The following is a 27,400-nucleotide window of genomic DNA, read 5'->3' as shown; positions in this document are numbered from 1 at the left end:
AAACCCGATTTACACCCTGAATAGGTGATAAAGCGATAGATCTTTTAGCCCAATTCTACTTTTTCTGCATAATCCATCATACAAAATGTAATCAAATGGAAAAGCATGTTTTTAAAACTTGTTTTATTAGTTTTAATCTTTTAACTTTATGCATCAAGCAAAAATTTAATTATATGCAACATTCTCTGACTGGAAGAAATGAGTTTAACATTTAAACCTATTTTCTGCACATTCCAGCTCATAAAATAAAATATTTTTTGTGTTTACACTCAGTCTTTCAAATAGATGCAAGTAAAACACAGCAGAAAATAAATAAAGGCAAAGACTCAGCGGTCCTGTTGCTCTATTTTCATCTGTAAAGCAGGAGTGGGGTAGGCGGAGGGTTACCCTGGTGCAGGTGTGCCGCGGTCAGTGGAAGAATCCGTGAGTTTCTCTGTGAGTTTCCCATTACGTCGTAGCTACTCGGTGCTTGCTCGGAAGTTTAGGGGTTTTTTCGCTGTAAAAAGAAGTTTTCTTCCCACGCACAGCGGACACTAATGTTTTTGTCACTTTTTATGGAATCAAACTCAAAGTAAGGTCAGTACTTCCACGCTTTAAACGCTGCACGCTCATACTCTCTCTTCACTCGATATATGATCCACTGTTGATCTGCACACAGCTGTTGTCACAAACGTCGCACTCGCTTACGTCACTGTCGTGAGACATTCTCGCAAAAAAATCACGGTTTTAGTAACGCAGCGTTCCTACGGGAAAGTAACGGTTAATTACCGTTTTTGCAACAGTAATCCCTTACTTTAGTCGTTACTTGAAAAAAGTAATCGGATTACAATAACGCATTACAAGTAACGCGTTACTGCCCATCTGTGTAAACAGCAAAACTGGATGTGAGTCGCCACTTTGTCTTCCAGCATGACCACGACCCAAAACATACGACACCCTGATGTGAATCTTGTTTAAAATTTGTGGGGTTAACTCAAGGCCAAAGTCTATACCAGAAGACTTTTAAATCTATAGGAGGTTGAAAGATTTGGGCTGGGATTGATCAGGAGATGTGTGCAAGAATTGTTGAAAACTTCAACAAATGACTGCGACTGCGTTATCCAGCAAAAAGGATACACAATTGACTGTTAGAATCATGTTTTTTTTTTTTGTGAAATAATTGTTTTTTCTGTATGCAAAGTAAAATAATGTCAAGCATCAGAAATAATAACAACAACAACAACAACAACAACAATCTTTATTTATAGAGCACATTAAAAAGCCAGGGGCATGCCAAAGTGCTTTACATAAAACAATAAAACAATAAAATGATTTACACTAAAACATCGGAGTCATATAAGTGTGGGATTATGTTCACAGGTAAAAACCACTAATAGGAATAATCTATAGCACACAGCTATAGCAAAGTAGAACTGTACCATCATACACAGTGATAGAGAACATAGACAACGCAACAATAAAATAATAAAATAATTAGCACTATAACGTCAGAGTCATATAAGTGTGAGATTATGTTCACAGGTAAAGACCACTAATAAGAATAAACTATAGCACACAGCTATAGCAGAGTAAAGCTGTACCATCAAACACAGTGATAGAAAACATTGACAGCGCAGGACAACGCAAAACAACCAGACACATTAATAGAATAACTCACTAGAAGCGAGGCGAGAATTTAACTAGTAGAAAAAGCAAGTTCAAACAGATATGTTTTAAGCCGTGATTTAAAAGATTGAATAGAGTCAGACGCCCGGGTGCCAATCGGGAGACTGTTCCACAGCTCAGGTGCAGCTAGAGCAAACGCTCGATCACCTCTAGACTTCAAGCGAGATCTGGGCTGAACCAACAATAACTGTGAGGAAGATCTTAAGGCCCTCGTAGGAAGATATGAATTTAAGAGTTCCTTAAGATAACTTGGCCCTGTGTTATTAGTAATTTTAAAAGTAAACAACAGAATTTTAAATTGAATACGAAATTTCACAGGCAACCAGTGCAGATCAGCAAGGACGGGAGTGATGTGAGCAAACTTCTTAGTTTTAGTTAGAATGCGTGCAGCGGCATTCTGGACTGTCTGTAATCTATGTAAAAGGGTAGAGTGGAGACCATAATAAAGTGAATTACAGTAATCTAGTCTTGACGTTACAAAGGCATGGATAAGCTTTTCCAAGTCATTGTGCGGGATGTAGTGTTTGGCCTTGGAAATAAGGCGAAGTTGGTAGAAACTAGATCTGACGACAGCAGACACTTGTTTATCAAGTTTAAATGAGCTGTCAAGTAGCACACCCAAATTTCTAACAGTGTCAGGAAAAGAACTAGTGAGAAATCCAAAAGCATCATGAAGTTTGGCACGAAGAGCGTCACTGCCAAAGATCATAATTTCAGTTTTCTTATCGTTAAGGATAAGAAAATTTGCCAGAAGCCATTGCTTGACCTCACACATGCACTCTCGAAAGTTACTCACGGACATAGCTAGATCATCATTCAGCTCAAAATAGATCTGGATGTCATCGGCATAATAGTGAAAGGCAATGTGGTATTTCTCAAAAATGACACTTAAAGGAAGCATATACAGTGAGAACAGGGTAGGGCCTAACACAGATCCCTGGGGGACACCACAGCAAACAGGTACAGCGGAGGAGGAGGAGGTGGCCAAGTGAACCGAAGAGAGCCGATCGGAGAGGTAAGATTTAAACCAATCCAAGGCAGCGCCCTTGATGCCTAGAGTGTGCTCTAGTCTCGCCAATAGTATGTTATGGTCAACCATGTCAAATGCCGATGAAAGATCCAATAGCACTAGGACAGAGGGGCGTCCATTGTCAGCCATTAGTAAAAGGTCATTAAAAACTCGGAGCAGTGCTGATTCAGTGCTGTGGTGTTGTTTAAAGGCCGATTGATATTTTATCATTAATGTTATTCTCATCCAGGTAGGTCTGAAGTTGAAGCAGAACTACCTTCTCAAGAATTTTAGCCACGAAGGGAAGTTTGGAAATCGGCCTATAATTGGCATAATCATTTTGATCGAGATTACTTTTTTTAAGAACAGGTTGGATTATAGCAAATAATCCAAATAAAGTTCGGACGTTTAGAAAAGAGGTGCTAAAAAATTTATTGCTCTGTTTAACGAACTTGGGAAATACTTATTTGTGTTTTCTTATGTAACAGAACTGCAGAGTTCACATTTAAATAGTTATGTACTTTAGCCATGTGCATTTTTAATATGTAGCACATGCTAGTTATCTAAAATACAGACTCTTTTTGTCTTCTAAACTGAAATGAAATGGAGTTGCTGACAAATCCTTGAAACCCTATATTTTAATGCAGAGAGCAAAGTTTGTTTGTTTTTTTAATTTTAACTTATGTGCAAAGAACACTTTGTATAATGTTAAAAACCAGATGAGCTAAGGCAAACTGGAAAATGGTCCTGTGGTCATAATTAACATATTATCTTATATATATACTATATCTGTCTGTCTGTATGTAAACCGAACCGTGAATTTTGTGTATCGTTGCACCCCTGATATATACATATATGTATATCGACTTATCTACACGGTGCCAGACGCTGTGACAGCACGGAAGCATTTGACACCCAAGTAATGAATAAATAATTAAAATGAGAAAACATCAGATACACAAGAAGATCATTAGCAGTTGTGAAAGCATTGTGAGGATGGGACAGGTTAAAAAAACCTTTACAAAACATTTGAATTGAGGTGGATGAACTACTACGTCACTGACGTTCTGTTTCTGATTTTAAGTTTGTGTGCACTGCAGGGATATGATGAGGGCAAAGATGAAGACATTTAGTTGGCATGGTAACTTTAATTATAGTCACCTCCCTTGTAGCAATCTTGTGTTGCTGTCTGCTCTACTTCATTCAAATTGCTGTTAAAAATAAATCTGTTTCTTAACTTCAAACATCACCTACTTTTTCACTGCTAAAATAAACTAGCTTAAATGACAGTATGGGAGCATATGCTGTAAGCTTCCCAGGAGGATTTGAAAATAGAGCAGTGACCTCAGCCATACTCCATCTGCCACCTGGGATAGGCTGTAGGCCTACACAGGTATGTAGCATAGGAGATAAATGCAAATTTAGCAATGGGAATACAATGCAGACACAGGTTAAATGTATGCTTTGGTATTACTTTCACTGCATTGCTTATGGCTTGATAACTGGTTCCACTGAGTTCACAGACCTGCTGTACACAGCCAATACCTCTTTCCTCCGGCACACTGCATTGCTGTTGAAATTGGTCTAACCATCTCAGGACAATGCACTTTATCACTCCCCGTGGTTAGTCATTTAGGCTATATGGATTCCGGCTTTAGGCTAAATCTTCTCATCACATCTCAGTGGATACTGATCTTATGTGAAGTCTCCAAAAGGTGTGAAGTAAATTAATTTCATAGCCGAGTAAGTCTGGAAGCTGCAATGACATTGACAAGTAGAGAGGTGCTGGATGTACTTTACAGTTAATCCAGCACAGGAAATAGTCATGTGTTTATTATATCTCTATATAGATTATATATTTTCAGATATCAGACGTGCATGACTTTTGTAATTCATGAGCTGAACACTTTTGTTTTGCACCGATTACCTGATCATCTATGGATGACCTCAGAGTGGGCCATCCTTCTGGGCAGACCAATTACTTGCACAAATGCCATGTTTTTCATAAAGATGAAAGCCACACTTTTAATCAGCCACTGCTGATGATAGGCAATAATCTTACTGATTGCACTAAATTTTCAGTTGTAGTGATGAGCTGTGAGGACTTTGATTATAGCAAAAAAAGTGGTCACAACATCATTGCATACTTTATCCGGGCTGCCGTGCAGTATGAATGACATCTACATATTTCACGCTATGAAAATTAGATTTCCAAGCCCTTGCCTTGCCTGTGTTCTTGGTTTTGTCTTAATTTTTTCAGTTTTATCTGAGCTTTTTTGTGGGATTTATGGAGTGCAACATATTAAGTAAACCTATCTATTTACCTCTGCTACCATCCTGTAATGAAATATATGTAGGAGGCTGACAGCCAGACATATTCGACACACACTAGAGCTTCAAATCACTGTACAACTGCAATGCAATCTTACCCTGCTAGATTTTGTAAAGACAGGCTTGGCCCTGTCACTGCAACTTTTTGATGAATGATGGCATCTGATTAGTCGCCAAGAAATCTGAAATGACTCCAGCTCTAAAGCCAGGAAACAATTCTGACAAAGCGCTGTCTGAAGCAGCCAGACATCTGGATTAAGGTGCAAAAGGATTTGACTATCTTTTTTTTCAGTCGGGGCAAGTGCTAGAATCTGATATATAAACTTTCTAATGTTAGCGTTTAAACTTTTTCTTGGGAGATAGTTTGTGGTCATGTTTTCATTTTCTTTATCCATCTTATAAATATATGAAAATATATTTAAAACTTAAAAGGAATTTTCTGAGTCAGACTTGTATATATATTTAATCTAAAAATATATAAATAGAGGTTAGCAGGGAGGAGCTGATGAGTCTATATCCATATTTTAAAACGGTAATTAAACTTAATGAGGAAGTGAATTTATCTGCTTCACAAATATGCAAATGCATAGAGAGACACAGAATCTCTTTTTCGGCACTGACTGGGTGCTTGTATTTGTTTTGTATTTTGGAAGATGTGTCCATGGTTCCTTTAACTGGCTAACAGTTAATTCAAAGACTATAGCATAGATTCTTTAATACTAGATCGTCATCCCTCGAAGGTTATGACCTTATAAGCCTGTTGTACTTGTAGTGCCACTTGTAGTGTGGTTTATGTAGAGGTGGGGGCCTGGCATAGCAGTCTTACAAAGTGGTTTAATGTTACTGTGTCCGTAAAGGAGATTATATCACTTGAAGAAGAACATAATATGTCTTGTAAAAAGGTGTTAAAGGAAAGTACAGCGTGATGGGAAGCCTTTCTTGAGCTGAATTTGAGAAATGCATTAAGTAAGTGAATTAAAAGGTAGCTTTCATCTGCTGAGAGTAAGTGTAATACTGTGTATGTTTGTGTGTGTTGTGGGATCAGTGGTGGTTTTCTCTCAACTGATTAAGATGAATATGTCATGAGAAATAACTTTTCATTTCTTCTTCCTGTTACCTATGGCTTACATTCTGTCTGAGCCTTAAAGGCCCACTTCTGTAAGAACTACCACGTGTGATGCTGGCCTTGGTTTACCTGGGAGTCGACTGACAGCTGCTGGAATGAGAATGAGGAGTGGCGCAGACAATTAAAGGGTTGGATTCAGCCTGGCCTGACCTTCTGATCAATGCACTCCTATTTAGAGCTGGCAGGCTAGAGGCTGGGTCTCTTTTCAGACTAATAAAGATGGCACAGAGAGCAGCTCCTAGGGTAGCCTGCCAATACTTTTAACACCCCCATTGATTCTCATTACTGTTAATGGTTTCTTTGCTAGTGTGAGTCGGATGTTGAGAGGGTGTGGGTGGACTTGGGTGTAGTTGGAGATTTGGTAAGGGCCAGAGTCATCGTATTATAGCAGTACTGAGAAAGTGCGTTGGCTCCTTGTAATACAATGAGTTAAGTCGTGATTAGCTCCTAAGCTTCGCTGGAAGTACAGGCGATTCATGGTAAAAAAACAACAACATTTTTACGATTACATTCACCTTTATTCAACACGTGTGAGCTGCTATCCAAATCTTTACCTTCTGCTGTCACATTCATGGTCATGGTGGCACTGTTTTCCTGTTGCAGTGTAAATGCTAAAAGGGTCATAGATTTACTCTTAAACCAGCCTACTGATGTAATTGGTCAAAACAAAATCCAAATGTGGTTTCTCTCAGCAGAACAGACACACCAGCATCCACACATTTGTTGTGTTTACGTACAAAACAGCCAAAAAACACCCTAGTTTGATTCAGTCTGCTGTAGGAGCTGCTTAGCATTGTGGTTATACGTCAACTCAGTAGTTTAGTCTGGAGATGTCATGACTGTAATGAGACGGCAAGTTGGGGGCATGAAAAAGACATGTCAAAATAGTATGTGGTGCTTTTATTTTCCTACTTTCAAACTACTGGAAATACCTACATATTTCAGTGACCTGCAGAGCTGCTGTATACATTGTAGTAATTCTTTGCCTATATTTTTAAACAACCTTGATTTGATCAGATTCTTATTTATCTTAAGAAATCTACAGTGCATTGAAAAGTATTTCCCCCCTCCTTATTTCCCTTTTTTAACTGGGGTATTGCTTTTACCCAACTGGGAAAAAACTAGAGAACTGGGCAACATAGGAGTTTAAAATCGATACCATAGATGAGACGGCTACTAAAAATCTCGGACAAGTTTAAATCTCAGTGACTTTGACTTAGAGGTCAAGTTCAGAGGTCGAGTTTTCTGAAAACCTTGTGAATGCAACAATTCAAGAAGGAAGTCACCTATGACTTTCACATTCATACCACAGGCGCATCTACTGAAAGTTTTTGTATTGCTAAAAATGTTGAATGAGTTCTGAATCTTAGTGACCTTGAACTGAGAGTGGAGTTCAGAGGTCAAATTTTCTGAAAACCTCGGAAATGCGATAACTCAAATTCAAATTCAAATTCAAATTTTATTTGTCACGTACACAGTCATACACAGTACGATATGTAGTGAAATGCTTGGACAACTGCTCGTGACCTAAAGAAAAAAAAGGAAAAGGCTATGAATAAGATAGGAAATAAATATGAAAAATTAAAAAGGGTAAATTTAACTAGGAAGGAATAAAATATAAATTAAGGTTAAAAATGAAATAACTGTACAACACAAATTAGAATGAAGGGTAAATTTAACTGGGAAGAATAAGATAAAATATATAAATTAAAGTTGAAAATAAAATAACTGTACAACAAAATACACAATATAGAACTATATAAGAATGTATGAAGAAATCTAAATCTAAATAAATATTTACACAATAACAGCAGCTGTACAAGTATTAACCGGAAATGAAGAATATAGTGACCAGTGTTGTGCAAAACCAAAGTCCAGAAAGTCCAGTGTGTGTGTAAGAACTGTATGTGTGGGTCAGTACTGTGTGGTGGTGTGATTGAGAGACCGTATCGCCTGCGGGAAGAAGCTCCTCCTCAGTCTCTCTGTGTTGGTCTTCAGGGAGCGGAATCGCTTTCCTGACCTCAGCAGAGAGAACAGTCTGTTGTTGGGATGGCTGAGGTCCTTCACCATCTTCCTGGCCTTGGTCCAGCACCGCCTGCTGTAGATTGAGTGCAGGTCAGGTCATGAAGGAAGTCGCCAAGGATTTTCAAATTTATATCATAGGTGCAGTTACTAGGTGACTGAAGGGTAGCACTGGCAGCCCCCAGTATTTTTATATGAGGATATTTTCGTTAATGGATAAATTACCCAAAAGTACTTGTTTCCCTTTGTAAAATCATAAATTAACTGTAATAATTCACATGTGTTTGACACTGGGTTCAATTTTATTAGCCACACCCAGGTTTGATTACTACCATACCTGTTGAATCAAAAAAATCAGTTATATAGAACCTGTCTAACAAAGTGGAATAGGCTAAAAATATAAAATACTATGGCTTATGCCATGATCTATAGAACCTCAAGAGAAACAAAGTCAGTGGCATCTATAACACCCACAACCCTGAAGCTGAAGTACCCTTGACCAAAAAGAACTCAAAAGTTTGTTTCACATTTGCCAATACACATCTTGATGAGCTCCAAGACTTTTGAGAAAATGTTTTGTTGGCTGACGAGCCAAAAAGTTGAACTTTTTGGAAAGTTTACATTGTGTTATATTTGGTGTGAAACTAACACAACATTTCTTAAAAAGAATGTCTTACCAAGAGTCGACATAGTGGTGGTATTGGGACTACTGGTGCTGCTTCATGACCTACAGCAACTTGCCATAATTGATGGATCCATGATTTCTGCTCTCTAACACAAAATTCTGAAGTCGAATGTTTGGCCATCAATTTGTGCCCTGATTCTCAAGTTCGTTTGGATTATGCAGCAGGACAGTGATCAGAAACACACCAGCAAGTTCACCTCTTAGTCAGGAGGCTATGGTTCAGGAGAACCATCCCTGGCTACTCTACTGCTTGTGGTACCCTTGGGCGCTGTTTGATGATCTGAAGCATATAAGTGTGACAAATATGCAGAAAATAAATCAGGAAGGGGACAAATACTTTTTCACAGTACTATATTCTTTGTGAGGTTTTTTTTCTCACTCCAAAGTTCAGGGATTGCAGCAACATTGTCTGCTAATCATTTAGTGTTTAGTGCTCCACTGGAGGCCTTGACACTGACAATAGCACAATGGAAAAACAATAAAAGGGGTTTTGTAAGTGCAGGTATTTTGCCACAGGGTGCAGGTAAAAATATGAAATACAAATAAACAAGCCCAGGGTGAAGGCTTAACATGCGAAGACAGTGGTTTACGTCCTCGTACTCCTTTGAGGTCTGAATGTACACCTCTGGAAAGTTAATCAAAGAAATAGCTTTCTCTTCTTTGTTGGTGCTCACCAGGCAGACAGCAAATTAGTGCAGTGCTTCAAGGTCCATGCTTCAACTTATTCTACGTGATATGTGTTTGCGCACATTTGATTTGCTATCGTTTTCCCTGATGGCCGTACACTGCATTCTGGAAAAGTAGATGACTTCACATTGCTGTGTTTTGGCCTAGTGGCTCACTGAAATGAGCTTTTATGCAGCATCATTACAGAGAAAGGTGCCTTAGGCTGCAGGTTAGACTCTAAAAGTAAAATGCTCTAAATCAGAATGGACTGTGTGGTTTCTGTTTTAGTTTCCTAGCTCTAAAACTGATTTAAAGCCATGTAGTAAGATGATAATACAAGTATTTTAGCAGTGTAAGCCTAATACTGTTTTTTCTCTCATTTGCAGACTACAAGATGAATCCAAACTGCTCCAGCATTCTAATGGCCAGGGTAAAGTGACCTGGTGCTTGAGAGAAGCTGTTCAATGGCTGCAGCATGCAGGTATTTTCTCCATGGCATGCAGAGCTCATGCCAATCAAACTGACTAAGAAAGCAATTCACCACTGGTGTACTTATGTTATAAGCCCTGTCTGGTAATATGTGAAATATATTAACATGGACTTTTTCCCACTATAGCTGAGGACTTAGTTTTGTTTAGTCCACAGAGCCCGCAACCTCTGACTTCCACTTCAATACTTAGCCCTAGATGCAAAGTTTTTTACTTCTTTTTTCTATTTCGACTTCTTAATTTATCATCTTCACTTTTGAAATGAACCAAATTATTAATGGTGTGTCAAATTTAATGTGCGGTTGATGTCTGCATACCAAAAACTCTGAAGCAGCACAGGGAGTCTAATCATTCATTATAAGTACCATTAAAAAATTACATCATGCTGCAACAATAGGAGATGCATGCGATGCACGCAGCTGTGTGTGGAGATTAGGATTCAGTGTTTCTTGATACTTGTGATAGAATGGAAGTCTGTTTAAAAAGTTGGGCAGTTGACAGATTTTGAAAATATTTCTAAAGAGGCTAAAAGAAGCGTTAATGTGAACTAGCCTTGAATTTTTATCATTATGTTTCTCTTGTAGATGTTCCTGTAAATCAGTCAGTTCAAAATATTTAATTCAATACAATTTAACAGTTTAACATTTGGGGGGAAAAGCTCTCGAATTCTTCCTCTCATCTTATTTTTCTCTAACTTCTCTAATTTCTACTGTCTAGAAATAGTGTTAAACTTTATAACTAACACCTTAAACCAGTTGTGGATGGATTGGACAAACAGTTATGTCTCTATCTTAAATTCTCACAAAATCATCCTGTTTTTATTTCAGTTTTGTTAACTTTTTTGTGGTGTAGTTTCAACATCATGGCAACTGTAAACGGATGTTGGCCAAGCCTGCCTACACAAACACCTGTTGTGTACTGTTTTGGCTTCCTTTATGTTTCATAGTAGATATGAAGCAGTAAATTAGTTTTTAGTAATTTAGTTGTAATGAGGTGTTGGCGGTTAAAAAGGTATTGGCATTAATTTGCTTGCAGGATGTATACTGTTCATTGCTGTCTCAGAGGCTCAGGTGCCGCTTGTCTCTCAGGCTATTACTACTGGAATCTGCCTTCAGATTCAGCAGCAGATAAGAGCAGTGGTATCTCCTCTAATTGCCTGTTGCCTAAGAACTCCTAACTACTGAAGATGTGGGCTGAATGTAAAACAGTTTTCCCGAACTAGATTCTGTGCGTGCATTTGGGCACATGCAATTAGAGCCTCGCTCATTTGAATATACTGCAGTGTATTTTTTTTTCTTTTCTGGCCATGGAATAATTATCTAACCTCGATTATATTCTGCTTTCTTGTGCAGTCGTCAGTGCAGTTTGAAATACATCTGAGCTTTATCTCAACCAGTCAGCGTAGTTTGCGTTGCAGTTCAAAAGCATGTTGTTAGGTTGGGTGTATGTATTTGGACTACATAAAATATGCAACAGGGGCTCCAGTTAAGTTGATTGTGTAAAATGTGAACCTTTCTCTGGTTTCTGTTGATTGTTTTGTTGTGGTCTTTGGCTCCTTTCCATTCAGTTCCAAAAAAATTAAATCATAATAGTTTATCTATATATTTGAAAATTGCACAAACATTGCCTGTAATGTTCCGAAAGTCTTGTCTCTGGCAATGAAATCACCAAACTCACAAGAGATTTGAAGGAAATTAAAGATCGTTGCACTACTGCGCAGTTAATGACCATGCATTCGGATGCCAATTCTCATCCAGCACACAATCAAACTCATTTGCAGAGGATTCAACAATGCTTGTAGCTACCTGTTTCAAGCATGACTCATTAACATGATCTGTTACTGTCATTAATAATCATGCTGAGTGCCACTAGATGCTAAAAGGAGGAGCGACAATTGCATTTTGTTATAGTTTGTGTTGGCTGCTTATAGGTTATCGTAATTAAATAATGTATGTTCAAAAAGTAGAGATTTATTAGTCTCCATAGCCACAGCAAATTATACCTGACACACCACATGACACACTCAGTCACATTGCTTCACTTTAAATTGGTGGTGGTGGTGGTCAGTAATGCCTTCTGAGTCCAGAGAGACATAAGAGTTTTCAGAGAGTTTTCAACCAAGCCAAGCATTGCCATTATCTCCCACAGAGCTGCCTACCAGAGCTTCAGAAGTATTCATTCCCCCAAAAAAGGCAATTGGATCCTGAACTAGCTAGCTGAATTAGCTAGATGCTGTTTAAGCCCTCATTCTAATTTTACACATACTATATTTTCATGGGATACTCAGTAGGCAATATAGTGTCCTACTTTAATACCCAAAGTGGAAGCAAATGGGTCAAAGCTCCTGTTTTTAACTGGGCACAGAGGAATGTCCGTCACTCCGGCCTTTGGGAAAAGCTTTCAAGGTGAAAGATTGTATGAGAGCAGCACTTTCTTCATGCTTGGTAGTTTTGCATCATACCAGGGATCATTTTGTCACTGCAAGATATTTTTGGATTTCTGGTCATCTTGTCTCTAAAAACTCCCACTTGAGCTTTTTCTGTTCTTTTTCATCTGAGTCATCTCCAAAGTACTGACACTGTTGTCCCAAATTTTTTTGCTGAGAGTAGCCTGCACAGTACCGGCCACATGACCGCATGCACTCAGTGCCAGTGATACTTGCCTAGGAATGTTCGTCAGCCTCTTGCCGGTGATTACTCTAAACAGCTATTTGACATAGAGAGCATCCCAGATGATGCTGTGTGTTTGAAATGGAGAGGAGATTACCTGCTATTGAGTTACTAGTGCAGAAATTTTATAGACCAGGCCAAATTACTGGAAATTTGTAATGTAACATCCTGATGAACCATTTTCTATCAAGTGCTATGTGCATTTTCCTACTGTCCTTCTGTTTTACCTTCCCTGCCTGCTCTCTGATAGCTGCAGTTTAACATTCAAGTGTAAGCGGGTGAAAGGTACGTAGGAGGAGTAATAGTTGAGGATTACTGCTGTGTCAATCCATGTGACACAATAACACTTCCTTTTAAATAAAAGCGACCGATAAATCCCCTATGATCTCTTTATGCTGTTATCTGGGACTTGCAACAGTGGGGGAGAACAATACAGGTTGCTTTTCTTTTGTAATGATTTCACTAACAAAGCAAAACATTCCCATTTATGTTTATTTTGAACACTAAGAACATCTGTTTTTACATGTATCATACTGCTCACACACCTTAATAGTGGTCACAATTTGTAGCTTGACAAAAAGGCATATGTGCTACTAGTTGAGTGACTTTGAAATGTTGCTGCAGATATTAATCTTATCTTACTGAAATACACCTAATCTCTATCTGTTTGTCCACAAATTCCTCCTCCACAATCAGGAGTTCAGCAAAAGAAAAACTTGGCACATCTCTGCACATCTTAGGCCCCTGGAGTTTTTTCAGATATCATGAGATCATCATGTTGCCTGGCAGTCATGTACCAAATGGGCTAAAATGACCCCTCTTTAACCTTTATGCACCAATAGCAACTTATAAAATACTGTCTGGGGTGAGTGGTACTCATCACCCTCTTAGCAGATAAATCTATGGTATCAATTTCAAAACACCACCTAGATCACCTTGTTCTCAAATTATTGCATTTAGAAGATTTTTGTAAAAGTTGACCTCTAACTGATTTATTGCCACCCAGCACTGACACAGGCCCAGCAGACCTTTTACTCCCATCTGTGTGATGGGAACCTCTAAATAAGTCAACTGAGGAGTAAGACTGCAATAGCTCTGTTAACTAGCGCTCTATAGTACAACATCTATAGCATGTTGACCATACACAATAAGCAGTTGTATCTAGGCTTTGGGGCAGTGGTTAGCACTGTTGCCTCTAGGGATGGGTATCGTTTAGGTTTTATCTGATACCGGTGCCAAACCGGTACTTTTGAAACGGTGCCGGTCCTTAAACGGTGCTCAAACTGGTGCTTAAAGAATGGAGAACACAAAATTGGTCCAAAAACCTCTCATGTTCAGCTGTTTTTTTTGTAAAAAGATAACAATGTTAGCCTTTTCTGCAGCTATGGGGCATATATGGCATCACTCTTGGCTGGAAGCAGTGCTTAAACAATGGAAAAAACACAAACTTTGTCCAAAAACCTCTCATGTTTAACTGTTTTCCACTTTTTCTTTGGTCATTTTAGCCTTTTTGGCCAGGGTGAAGGGAGTATCTGCCATCAAACAAGAAGACAGCCGCATGTAGCTATGAGGATGTTTGTTAGTTCACCTTACATGCATTAATGTAATCACGTGGTTAGCCTACTCAACGTAAATTACACTCGAACAACATGAAGCTACTCACGCAGAGAAGAACGGCTGCTGCTGCATCATCATCCTCATCATTTCTGCTACACTGGCAGGGCTAGGGGCCAGGACTCTCCTCTTCGTGTTTTTGGGGGATGTTGCTAACTCCGGTCCGATAACAGGCACCACACCCGCAGTAGATGTGCACGGTGTGAGGTCTCGCAGCAAGCTATCAAATACGGCGCATTTCTGGGCTTTTAAAAAAAACGCTATGCGTCGCCAGGTGTTTCATCAGATTCGAGGTGTTAGCTCCTTTGACAGTATCACAGTATCAGCTTAAAGCACTTGTTGCTGCTGAGTTTGCATATTTTGCTGTGAAGTACAGCCAGACTTTGACCGCTTCGCCTTGGACATTTTTAATCTGTAGCTCTGCTCTAACAGAACGTACGTACCTGGACCCGCCTACTATCCTTGGAAACGTAAAATGATTGGCTAGAATCTGAAGTGTGTGACATCTCAGGAAAAAAAAGCACCGAAATAAAGCACCGAAATGTGCGCTGCTTTTCGGTCTGGTTACTACCGTTTATGTCAGAACCGGTGCCATCATGGCACCGGACACCGGTACCCATCCCTAGTTGCCTCACAGGAAGAAGTTCAATTCCACCATCAGGCAAGGGTCTCTCTGTTTGGAGTTTGCATGTTCTCCCCTGGTACTCCGGCTTTCTCCCACAGTCCAAAGACATGTACTTAGTGGGGATAGGTTAATTGGAAACTCCAGGTGTGAATGTGAGCGTGAATGTTGTCTTTGTCTATGTGTTAGCCCTGCGACAGACTGGCAACCTGTCCCTCTCGCCCTAAGACCGCTAGGCTAGGCTCCAGCCCCCCATGACCCTGAAAAGGATAAGCGGAAGCGAATGGATGGATAGATCTAGGCTGTCAGAGTAAACTGGCATTTAAACCAGAGAAGTACATATCTGCATTTTGCACAACCAGCCACCAAGAAAGGAATGCTGGTGGTGCTAGCAGTGTTAACGCTGGTTCCAGTACCACACATATTTGGGACATTTGAAATAAGTACAATATTAATCTTAAATACAGACACACACTATTTGTGTGATCACCAGTGATTTACCTTGTCTATTAAGATGAGGTTTTTTTTTAGGTATTTAGTTTTTCTAATTCACTAGTGAGAGAAATCTGTCCTTGGTGATCAAGAAATAAAATGCTGTGTTTTTCAGGCGTGCAGTTATGTTGTTATCTTCTTGTCCAAACAACTTGCCATTCATAGCAGCAGGCTAATATTAGCTCTCACCTTTGGTTCATTCCATCTCCCTCTGTCTGTCTCATCAACTCTTCTGATACAAACAACACACACACACACACACACACCAACTTTGCTCCACCAGGCGCAGAATTAAGCTTTCTTTCACCTCTGTACCCACAGAGAAAAGAACAGGTATTATTGCTAGAATAATCAAAATTTCACATCAATATTAACGGAGTAATTTTTATAGAATAACATTTGTTCGTGGTAATGAAATCCACAGCCTCTCAGAATTGGTAAATGTGAATCTACTTGATGAAACTTTTGTGTTTGTATGCAGTTTTTCCTCCATGTAAGATCAATGTATTGTGTCTTGCACACTGATTGCAACTCCTCTATGTTGATCTGTTTTCATCACCATTAGGACCTGCTATCTGCCTTGTGCCAGCCTCAATTTTTGTTATACTGTAACCACAAACTATGAAACAGAAGTGGGCAAAGTAATACAGTCTAAAAAATGGTACAATTACCATTTTGTTTCAGTGACCACATCATGAAACTCACTAATGTCTTTTTCTCTCACATTTTCTACAGCAGCAGTTTTGTGATGGTGGTAGCTAATTACAATATCTTGAACTCATCTCTGCCTCCAGCCTTTTATATTTTCACAAAGAAGGCTGGGGGTTGAATTTCTAGTAGGCTGAAACGGCTGTTGAAGCACCTACACACACACACTTCAGCACTCTCTGCCGCACCAACACATTAATGCACATACAGTATCTGTGATTTTCGTATTTTCTGTGTCATCAAAAGGTTTTGGAGCTGCTTTCTTGAGAGCAATTGAAGAAGGAATACTAGGACTGGCTGACTCTCAGTCACAATAAACTTCTGACATATTTCTCTGAATGTTTGTGAGTAAGTTTACACATTAGACAAACATCAGTTACTTAGTAGTTTGGCCCAGTATGCCCATTTTGAACCATGCGTGGTAGAGTATATAATGCACATCGTCGGCAGTGATTGTACAGCATAGTTGTTTTTTCTTTGCCACATTTTGTGTTTCAAATCTCAGTACCTTGTCATATCCAGCCATTTTTTATGGGGAATGACATAGTGACATGACAGTGTTGTCACTCCTGCAAGTCTGAATAAATCTCCATGTTGAACAAGCAGTACAGTGGCTCAGGAGTTATTTCTGTGTACATTGAGTGGAATCTGTTCTTTCTAAAATTATTTCTCCAAAGTGCATTTGACCAAGGCCTTTGGTAAAGCTGCGTCCACACAAGGAGTGAGTCGCTCGTAACACATCGCTTTTAAACTCACGGCTGGTCACTAGCAACCTTCCAGGCTCCGGTTGTCTAGGTAACTCTCTCAAGTGTTTGTGCCGCGGTCCATTTGCCTCGGAAGCTGAGAGGGATGCAACTCCCAAGTTGAGTGTGTTCCAATAGTAAAGACGGAAAAGTAAGGAAAAATGGCACAAGCAATACAACACAATGTTTGTTTTTATTTTTTATTTTTTCCCACTTAAAAACACCACTCCAACATATTCTCAGAAACTCAGAAATTCCGAATTTCAAATTTAGCTAGAATGCACTATTTCTACCCTGTTATATATGGGATCACATCTGTAGTCCCTTCAGTGGGGTGCTTTCTTTGTCTTGGGATCCACTCAGTGCACAACCAGTGTTCATCATCAGTTGAAGTCACATAACGTCATTGACTTTGTATGGTCTCTGGTTGCCAGGTCACTGCAAATCGCCGGCTTTGTGAGCAGCTGTTGGGCTGGGGTTGGAAAATGTTCTTTTTCCACATCAAAACACTGCAGAGCCATGCTGGTTAGTGCGTCTTCCTTTTCTTACTGTACAGCCTTGCTTGATAATCTTCTTGTCACAAAGAAGATGTAAACAAGCCTAAACAAAAACAATCTATATATTTCTGTTTTCATAGTATTTATTTTTCTGGATATAAATGGAGAGAATTTGCAACACAATTTCTAACTGTATTTAGACCCCTGCAATATTAGATAGAGTATATGGACTGATTCTTATATAGTGCTCTTCTACCTGAGCACTTCATAGGTTCAGTTTCTAGATGACATACTCTACCTCCCGACCTAGAGCCACCCCAACAAACATACTTGGTGCTTCTTGCATATTTGAGAAGAAAATTTGTTTTGAAAATGTTGCATACACCATCCAGATTTGGGATTTACAACTTTAGAGACATTTGAGTTCCTTTCTTTCTTTCTTTTTTAACCAAGGGGCTTTTTTGTCGACTGACAGCACAACTGAAGACGTTCACCATTTCCTGCTTGTTTACTTCCACTGATGCTCTACTAATAGGACTTTTCTTCTCTAATCACAATGTCACACTCGTGCCTGTCAGTCTTAGGAGGATAATGTGGCTGAGAATCAAATGTGTGTTGTGGCTTCAAGTGAGACTGCTAAGTTCATGACATTGAACATTTAAGTAGAGTACCAGTAGAATAAATTGTCACTGGTCTTGTATGAACTGTGATAACGGGTCTGATATGTAATTTCTGAGTGATTCAAATTCTTTACTTTTATTGGATCTGTTAAACACAGTGACACATTAATTTCACTTTGTGACATGTTCATTACTGCGTGAAATGCTCTCTGAAATGAAATATTGGTGCCACCAAATTATGTGTCCGTGCCACTAATGGGAAAATGTCAGTCGCGGGAGGAGCAAAAAATAGAGCTCTTTGGAAGTTTTGCTTTCAAACGACTCGTTGCCTGATTTAATTGCAGTGTGGTTTACTGCAAAACCTTACTACTTTCAGAATTTGCCAGAGTTTGGAGAGCAGATCTTGCATAAAGTTTATTCATGCCCACACTTTAGACCAGAGGCTGTTGCTTGTCCTTTGTAGTTTTTTTCCTTCTTGTGTTATATGTATTCATGTATTTGTCTATTTTTTTGATAACTGACACCAGTTTTTACAGCTTGAAACTCTGACATTAGTTCAGAGGCTTCATTGCAGTTCTGTACAGCTTCTACTGTATGGAGGCCACATTACTGTCACCAAAAGGATGTTTGTTTGTTTTATGTCAAACTTGCATCATGTAATATTGTGGGTCTCTCAAGTGACATCTTTAATCAAATCCACTTATAAATCATTGCAACCTTAAAATAGAGTCACATCACTGATTCCACTGGTGACAGGACACTCGGGTCATGTTAACACAGCAGTTCCTTTGTTTAATTCTCACATGCTGAGAGGTGTCTCTCTTGGCTGAAGAAGTATTCGCTCTTAGCTGGAAAATTTTCTGTTGCTCACTGCAGGGAAAGCTTTATAAGGAATGAGACTGCAGCAGCAGGACACATTGACTCTTTTTTTCCTTCTTCCTTTTTTTACGCTGGAATTGTCACAGAGCTGCCTCCCGTTGGTCTCCGTCTCTATGCTTCTGGGCAGTCCTGGTGTAAATTATTTTCCCGAGTATAAATAGGCTGACAGTCTGGCAGGACCAGGTGGTCTAATCTGCCAGTTCAGAGACTTGCTCTCTGCCTAGCAAGGTTGCGTGGCAGTTGTTTGTCCCCACATTAACACAGACCATATTCCCCACAGATGGGCTAGTTGTTGTATAGGGATGCAGCGGTGGCTTCACAGATATTTGTGAAGTTTTCTCTACTTAAGAGACACCTTATATTTTGTTTATTAAATAGGCATAACGACATGGCTGAAGGAGAACATCATTTGTGTTCACCTAGCTTTTTAGTTTATAGTAAAAAGAAAATGAGCTATTTCATTGAGGTACAGCTGTAAAAGCGAAATGTGTAGGTCTGCTCTCGTGTCCTAAGACCAGGTTTTCTCTTATTCCCTTTTTTCACAGTGCAAACTGCTCCTCATTCATGTCAGATAAACTGAAAAGAAAGTTTGTGAGGCTACTGTACCTGTATCTAGTGTTTGGGAAATTGTTCAAAGAAACAGTTTGAGAGGATTCAATTATATTTCCTTGCACCCAGTGCTTGCCATCTGGAAACAGTATGGCACCTGAATATTGAGCATAACAAGGTTTTCCCTTGGTGACAGTTTTGGAGCAGCAGCAGCAACAACAACCGTCGTTACTGTGTGGTTAGTACAACCTGTCTGCCTCAGTTTCTTTTTCCTTTATGGTATACAGAAATCATTAGATGAATTTCTCCAGTTTGAATCATATTTGGAGTTTTGTAAACTTTTGTGGACTTTTCTTATTATGTGAGACATGCTTTTATGAGGTGAAATGCAATTCTAATACTAATTATCACTTATTTCCCATTTTAACTCAATTCTAATAGGTAGCCATCCCAGTCTAACTTTTGCCTCTGTGTGTGGCCCGTTTCCATCTCCTCTGTCAACACTTTCACCCATTTTCGGTCCCATCAGAAGTGCCAACATGTCACCAGCAGCGCTAAAGTCTAATAGCTATGGGAACATTTTCTCTGACACCTGCAGCAAACACGAAGCCTGCTGGGCTGCTGGGAGAACAGAGGGAGGTTTATCTGGGATGGCAGGCCTCGCCTCCACTGCCATGCCAATAGAGGCAGCAGCACAGAGCTTGGTGCTTCACAGCCAGATAAGGCCTCCAGACAAAGAAGCGCTGCAGCTAGACCCCACTCACTACAATAGAGAAAAGAAAACAAGATGTATGACTAATAACCCTTGACAGTTTGCTCCACTTAGATGTTATACTTTCAGCCTCTGAATTAGTATTCAGTATTAAAGCTCAAGGTTTTCATTACACAAAACTAAAGTTTCTCATTGTCAGTTTTAGCTAAATTAACATTGTGGATATTGCTAAGTTAGACTTCACCAAGACTTTATGCAGAACTGACACTCCTGTGTTGGAAGTGACTTGCTCTCCCAGGCGACTAGGCCAAAAAGGTCCACATAATAACTAGATGTGAAGTATACAATTACTGTGACACTACTGACATATAATGAAGAATCTTTCTTCGTAATAGTCACCTGATTTAGTTTTAAACGTTTGAATGTTGCTTTGTTTTTTACAATAAGAAATCATTAACTCTTCAGTTTACTTTTGTTCAGCAACCCACATCTAACAGAGCCAAAGACACTGTTCTCTTTGGCTCTCTACTACCGCGTAGTGAAGACGATGAATACAGTGATTAAACTCTCTGTATTACAAAATGAATGGAAGTATGGAAGCACGTCACCTACAGGTGATACTATTTTGGTGGCGATATCACTGGGTCATGTCTAACAGTATGCAGTGTATTCTGCATCGTCTTATTTACAGATTTCAATTTCTATTGTCTAAATGCTGGACTGGGGACCAGAAATTAAGTTGAAAGTCTGAATGAGTGACCCTGTGGAAACCAGGAAACAACCCAATGCGCCACAATACCTGCGCCATGTTTTAAAGCTGTCAAAGAATGTTCAGTATTGTTGTTGTGTTTTTGTTTATTTGTTTATTAGGCAAGGTTTAATTTGGCCTTTCTGTTGAATGTTTGCACTTTGTGGTGAATCTTCTGCGTTTTTATCTCGTCTTCCTTTATTGAAGATTTGAAAGCTGTTCTCCACTTTGCTGCATGCTGTGAAGGTTTCCCTTTATCATTGAAAGCTTCCTGCAGTTACCACCAATGCCTTTCATGTATGTTTGAGCCATTTCATGGGTTTTTTGGTCACAATCTACCATACTCTTGATTTGCAAGCTTATTATTTTGGGAATTTGATTTGTTAATGCAGCCTAAATATGGCCTGCTCGACACAGAAACTGCTTCCAAATGCAAATGCTTCTCCTTGGGTAAGGGGAAAAAACTCTCTAAGCTGTTGAAAAAACAAAACAAACAAACAATGAATAAATAGTGCACACCTTTCAGTGGAACAGCTTCTGACTCAGTCTCCAATTACATGTAAGCCCCTGAAAATATGCATCTGTGTACAAAAATGGATATAATTCCACAAAGCTTTATTTATTATTTTTGTTGACGTCACTGAATCAAATTCTTGAATCTTTCATTTTAAATCTATTGTGGTGACATACAGGCGTAAAATGATAATAGGGTTAGAAAAGACTGAAAATATTGTGTTGCATAAAGTAAATTGGCCGAAGGACGGTAACATGATTGGACATAGGATGAGCATCCTAGCGTGCTCGATTCTTTCAGAAGGAAAGATGGAAAGGGATTCGCAAGCCTCGCCTGTCTGTTAACGACTGCAATTTAAGATGAACATTTTCAATGTAAAATTGCTTTGAATTTAGGGATTTCATCATCTATAGCACATTTCTTCAAAAATTCAGAAAATCTGGAGAAATCACGTTACACAAGAAGACAAGGCAGAAAACCAATATTGAATGGCCGTGATCTTCAAACCCTCAGGCGGCACTATATTTAAAACAGACACCGTTCTGTAGTGAAAATCACTGCACGGGCTCAGGAATGCTTTTGAAAGCCGTTGTCAGTGAACACAGTGTGTTGCTGTATCCACAAATGTAAGTTAAAGCACTACTATACAAAGAGAGAACCATATGCATTATGAATATAAAGTGACTGACTTTCTTTGAGCCCACATTTTTCACAATGGATTGAGTTAAACTGGAAACCTGTCTTTAGTAATTTCATATTTGATGCAGATAAAAAGAGAAGTTGGACTCAAAGCCAGAATCTATTATGGTGTATAATGGTGCATTAATGTACATGATAACTTGCATTTCTGTGAATGCACCGTTTCTGTAGAAATATCCAAAACTAATAGACACAGGTTTTAGAAATTTAGAAAGTAATAAAGATTTTATTTTCCCCCTACATATCTCTGTGAGTGAGTTTCTTGGTCTTCACCTGTCTAGTCCAGACTAGTCACGTGCTCTTTTTGGCTTTTGATTTTTAAAGTAAGGCAATGAACTGTTGAGCAGTAAAATTCTACATCAAGCAACAATAAAAAAGAAAATACCAAATGTCCTTCAGACAAATATATGCTCTCTTTTTTTTAATATGGTGGCAGCAAAACTTAAAGTTGGAGTAGAGGGATAATGATCATGCCATCCTTCATTAATTACAGAATTGTTTTTTCATTTTGTAGTCTTATAGTTCTTGTGAAAAGATGTAGACATGTTAATATAATTATATTATATAAAAAACACGTTTAAGGTGTCCTGCAAACCTTTTTTTTTTCCCACTGGCCACAAACTTTTTTCGTAATGCAAACCTTATATGACATTCTGGAAAAAGGGTGATCTGTTACCAGCAGCTATTGTTAACGTTTTAATTATATTATGCCTATTCTGCGGTCAGTGGCTTATTGTAAAAAAAATAAAAGGGAGAGAAATTATTAGCTTGCTTTCGTTCAGTGGAAATCTTTTGGCATGGATCTCTATACTCTCCCCAAATCTTTGCTAAAAGCAAAAATAGAAAATAAAGCTCGTTCCTTTTTTTTTTTTTTTTTTGCCGTTATTGTTATTTATTGCACGTGTCAGCATAAATGTTTGTGCTTGTCTGGCAAGAAATTAACCCTGTCACATTGGCCCTAGACAATAGCAGGCAGGAATTGCTGATCCTAATGTTGCACTCTGGGAACAGTAAAGTCATTTCGCTCCAGCAGACCACTTAATAGCTTTGGCTGATGCAGAGTTTGGAAATCCATCAGTCAATTGGGCCAGAAGGAGATGAGCAGTCTTCTGAGTGTCAATATGCTCAGTGTTTGAGCAAACAGGTAGCAGGGAAATTTAGTTGCCCTCATTATGAGCTTGAATCATGTAGCGGCATCATATGTTTTATTATTATTATAATTACACAATGACAGCCAAGACAGCCTTGATCTGGCATCATGCTGGGAATAAGGAACACGAGCATCAGGAGAGACAATAGAGTGTTTTCTGTTTAGTCTACCATGGTAGAAAACAATCAGGGCAAGAGCATAACTGTGGGTGATGAGCTAAGCGATTGTGTTTGCTGTGTATTCTTTCACAAGTGAATTTAAGACTTCAGCCTTAAAGGTGGTAGAAACAGACGCTGCATATTAAAACAGTCCAAAAAAAGAGATGAACCAGTGGAGAGACACATAGTCACCGACTATAATCGAGCAGCAGAAGGTAAGCTTAGTGTTTATCTGTTTCATTTAGCGTTGCAGGTTTGATTGCATCGATGTTGCATTTTATTGCCTGGACTCTTTAGAAGATAGAGAGGATTGCAAGCTTGATTTTCCCGTTCAAGCAGGTTGGAAAATATTTGATTCCATCAGAGATCAGAAAAGCCTGTAAGCAGGAGTTCTGCTGTGCATGTGAAAAACGTAACAGTGTCTTCTTTAACACTATAGGGAGCTGCGTAAAATCTGATAAGCTTCCTCAAGTCATGTCACTTGAGGCAGTGTCGGTTATGTCTACAGGCTGAAAATAAGAAAAAGAAAAAAAAAGAAACTCTGGGTGTGGAGTTAAAAAGAAATGTGCTTACCAGACCTGCACAGCCCGTTTCTTATCTCTGCTTGAGGCTAGCTGTTGGAGGCTACATTTATAACAACCCAAATCCCTGAATGAATTATCCAAGGTCAGCTTGCATTTCATGGTAATACACCAGATTTGAACTTGGAAAAAATAATGAGCGAACCAATGTGTCTGAATTTTGAGTCTTCATATGTCCAGAGTGCCAGACTGCATGAACGGTTACATGGATCAACACTCATTTTGTTTGGTGATCTCAGTTTAATGGCACTGGAGTTCACTTGGTGGATTTCAGTATAGAAAGAAGGACATAAAACTATCAAACATATATGCAATGAAATAACAGAATCAAAAGCTGGAATTTGCACTGCAAGTTAGGAGAAGCAGTGTTTTTACCTTTCTAGGTTATATAAATAAATCTGTGGGAAGTTGCAGTATGTTGGCCCTGAATATAATTGTCAACAAAATATGTTATCATCAAATAAGACTATATTATGCTTACGCATTAAGTTTAAATGAATGCAGAGGAAAATCTCCTATAAGGCTCTGACTGATGACAAAAGCAGAATTACTGTAGTTGGCGCCGAGATCACTGCTATTGAAAGTTCTTACTCATTGATGGTAGGTAATCTTGAATCTTAATATAATACACAAACTCCTTGTCTGACTGTTGCTTGTTTCCCTGACCACAAACTCCCCAAAGACTTGGCACCCTAAAGGTTCTTATCAGATATAGTAACCACCTGGGAATGAGCTAATGGACCTAAACCACTATATGAAAGCATCCTGTAACTGTTTTACAACAGTAAAATCTTATTAATATCCACAATCGTTGCCTACCAGCCACTCAACAGTGGGCTAAAATGACCCACTTTTACTTTACTTATAAACATTACCATTGTGATTAAGTGTGTAAACTTACATTTTTGCAATAACCACAAACAGCCTAAATAATACTGTAGCATGAAAATGTACTAGTAAATATAATTAATGACAAAAACAATCTCTGAGTTAAACAAGGCCACCCTGGTTGAGGCTTTTAATGTGGAGAAAAGGCACAAAACCACAGAATAGCCTGTAATTATAAGTATACTATGTAAAGTTATTCTTATATGCTTTGTATACTGGAGTCTGATTCTAACTGATGGTTCACAGGTTATTTCTAAAATGTAATCCCTCTTTTGCTTCCAACATAGAGTGTTTTCAATGCACAAAGCCAGAGCTTGCTCATACATTATTGGTTAATATTATCTGGACTTCAAGCAGACTAGAGATCTTTTTCCTTGCCTACAGATTCTGCTCGAGTTCATATGCAGCCATCTTTTTATAGATTATGTTAAAAAATGTCAGAGTTGAGCATGAGCGATTTGTTTGATAGATTAACTGGCAGCGACGGCTGGAATGACTTGTCTGTCTTTACTTCTTAAGATGTGGATTACATTTGCATGTCATAAGTGCTGTTTCTCATTTTAAGGGTAATTTTAAAAAGAGTAAATGATTCATTTTAAATAAATCGAAATGTAAATACTTAATTATTGTAACCCATAGTCCCAGTGGCATGCCGTGCAGCTCTCTTCATCCTATCTCTTCACTTAATGTGCCAGTATGCTGCTCAGTTTTCCTTTAGTTCTAAGCAGCTCATAACTCTTATCAGAGACAGCTTTGGGGTTGAGACAAAGTAATTAGCTGTTGGAAAAGCGCCTGCATTTTGGAGCAGAACAGACCCAGCTTTTTAGCCAAAGGCTGTGGTCTGGTTAGAGAACACAGTGGACTAGCTGAATGAGGATGCCTCTCATAACTGATAGTATTGTTTTAATGCTACAAGTGGGAACCAAATTTGGATCTTTGCTAATTGTGGAATCCTTGCAGTATAAACTGCATCAACAAAGATGAATGTTTTTCATATATTCTTTATTTTAATTCAGACTTCCTCTGTGAAGAAAGGGAGCAGGTATAAACCCAGTCAAAGTGCATTGGTTAAAGTTACACAATGCACACGGAGCTTTCACTGCATGAAAAGTAATGCAGGAGGTGGATTATTATGTCGGTCTTTCCTCTTATAACACTTTAATGTCAATTAATATATGAGAGCTAACAGAATGTAATATCAAACAGCATCCTCCTCAGGGTAATAAGTCATTGGCATTCCCGCCGCAAAGAATTTCCAGTTTATTGGATGAGTTTGTCAAATGTTTTCTAGTTTTAAAGTCTTTTAGATAACCAATTTGCTGTTGTAGGAAGAGATTTCTGTTGACAATTTCATTCTCAGCAGATGCTGTTGACCATTCACAAGCATTTTTCCAAATGATATGAGGTTATTATATAATGCCTGTGAGGTCTTTAACAGAGGCATTCAGATGATGAGTTAAAGACATAAGGATACATCCCTGATGTTGCTGTTTTTGCCGGTCTCATCCTTTCCCCTGGTTACACATGCTTTAGCTTCTGCCTTTCTTTCTTGATTTAAGTGCTTGTGACAAGGAGAGCTGAGCACCATCTAGCCTTTTAAATGCAAGTCTGCTTTTTTGTCTGGTATTTACTTGGAGTTGGTTGAATCAAAACCTCTGCTCTTTTCCACCAGTATCCTGCTACATAGGTTTTTCAGTTAAAGGTACAGTGTGGAAAAATCACCTCTAGATTACCCTTTCCCCCTCCTTTCCCTATTAAAGTTCATGGGCGCTGTTCAGGGCTGGACTGGGACAAAAAATCGGCCCGGGCATTGTGACTAGAGACCGGCCCCCCAGGTATTATAGGAAAAATCATAAAGCCTTTGAATGAAAACAAACGCTGTTGGGACAGTGATGTACAGTCTTGTTGGTATATGTATGATTTCTATACGTTGTACATCAGATAAAAACTTTGGTTGTAAGATTCAGATAATTAGACTTTTTAAATGAGAATAAGAAAGAAAAGTATTTCTTTGTGCCCCCCTCTCCCTGTTAATGCCTTACCTGCCCCCCTGTCAACACTTTGCTAGACCCGCCCCTGCACAGTTACCAGCTGTCAGCTACTTAGAAAAGGATCCTGGTGTTATTTGTCTCTCAGAAACAGTTCATAACTTCAACTCATTCATGTCACCTAAAAGGTAAACCTGTTTCTCCATCACCTGTTCAGCTCTGATGATTCAGTAAGGACGTCTCCTGGTTTCATCTTCATGTTTCCCTCTCACCACATATCCAAACCGACATCATGACCAGCAGCTTTACAGCTGTGGCTCCAGCAAACATCAGCTGATACTAGAAATTAATATGAAATACATTCTAACAACAGCTGATCAAGCTTAAACGTGCTGCTGTTGTTTAGCACGACATCCGCTGGTTTCCTCTTTCTGGCGCAAAGTGATAAACAAACAAGAGAGCCGATCAGCTGATCATTGATCAGTTTCAGGATTGAATGAGAGGAGAAGAGGCAGCTGCAGCGTAAAGACAGAGAAAAACTCCAGCTTTGTGTCTTTTTCATTGTAGCTGAAGTCCG

General features: G+C 39.0%; 1 protein-coding gene across 8 annotated transcripts in view; it reads left to right on the top strand.

Moving 5' to 3' along the window:
- Positions 1–27,400, top strand: part of enox2 (ecto-NOX disulfide-thiol exchanger 2) — a 186,741-nt gene that overhangs the window by 9,967 nt on the left and 149,374 nt on the right. For 6 of the 8 annotated variants that reach the window (XR_003270064.2, XM_080289672.1, XM_080289653.1 and 3 more), the window contains one exon: positions 9,891–9,985. Coding sequence is in view for 4 of the 8 variants with exons in the window: in XM_080289653.1 (XP_080145779.1) it covers positions 9,891–9,985 (95 nt within the window). In the remaining 4 variants the exon portion in view is untranslated. Of the gene's footprint in view, positions 1–9,890; positions 9,986–17,274; positions 17,366–27,400 lie in introns of all 8 variants that reach the window. The other 2 variants (XM_080289641.1, XM_080289644.1) reach the window with 1 other exon arrangement.

This window comes from Astatotilapia calliptera, chromosome 2, assembly GCF_964374335.1.
Source record: "Astatotilapia calliptera chromosome 2, fAstCal68.1, whole genome shotgun sequence".
Taxonomy (NCBI): domain Eukaryota; kingdom Metazoa; phylum Chordata; class Actinopteri; order Cichliformes; family Cichlidae; genus Astatotilapia; species Astatotilapia calliptera.
The sequence above is the reverse complement of the archived record's forward strand: the minus strand, read 5'-3'. Positions and strand labels throughout refer to the sequence as shown.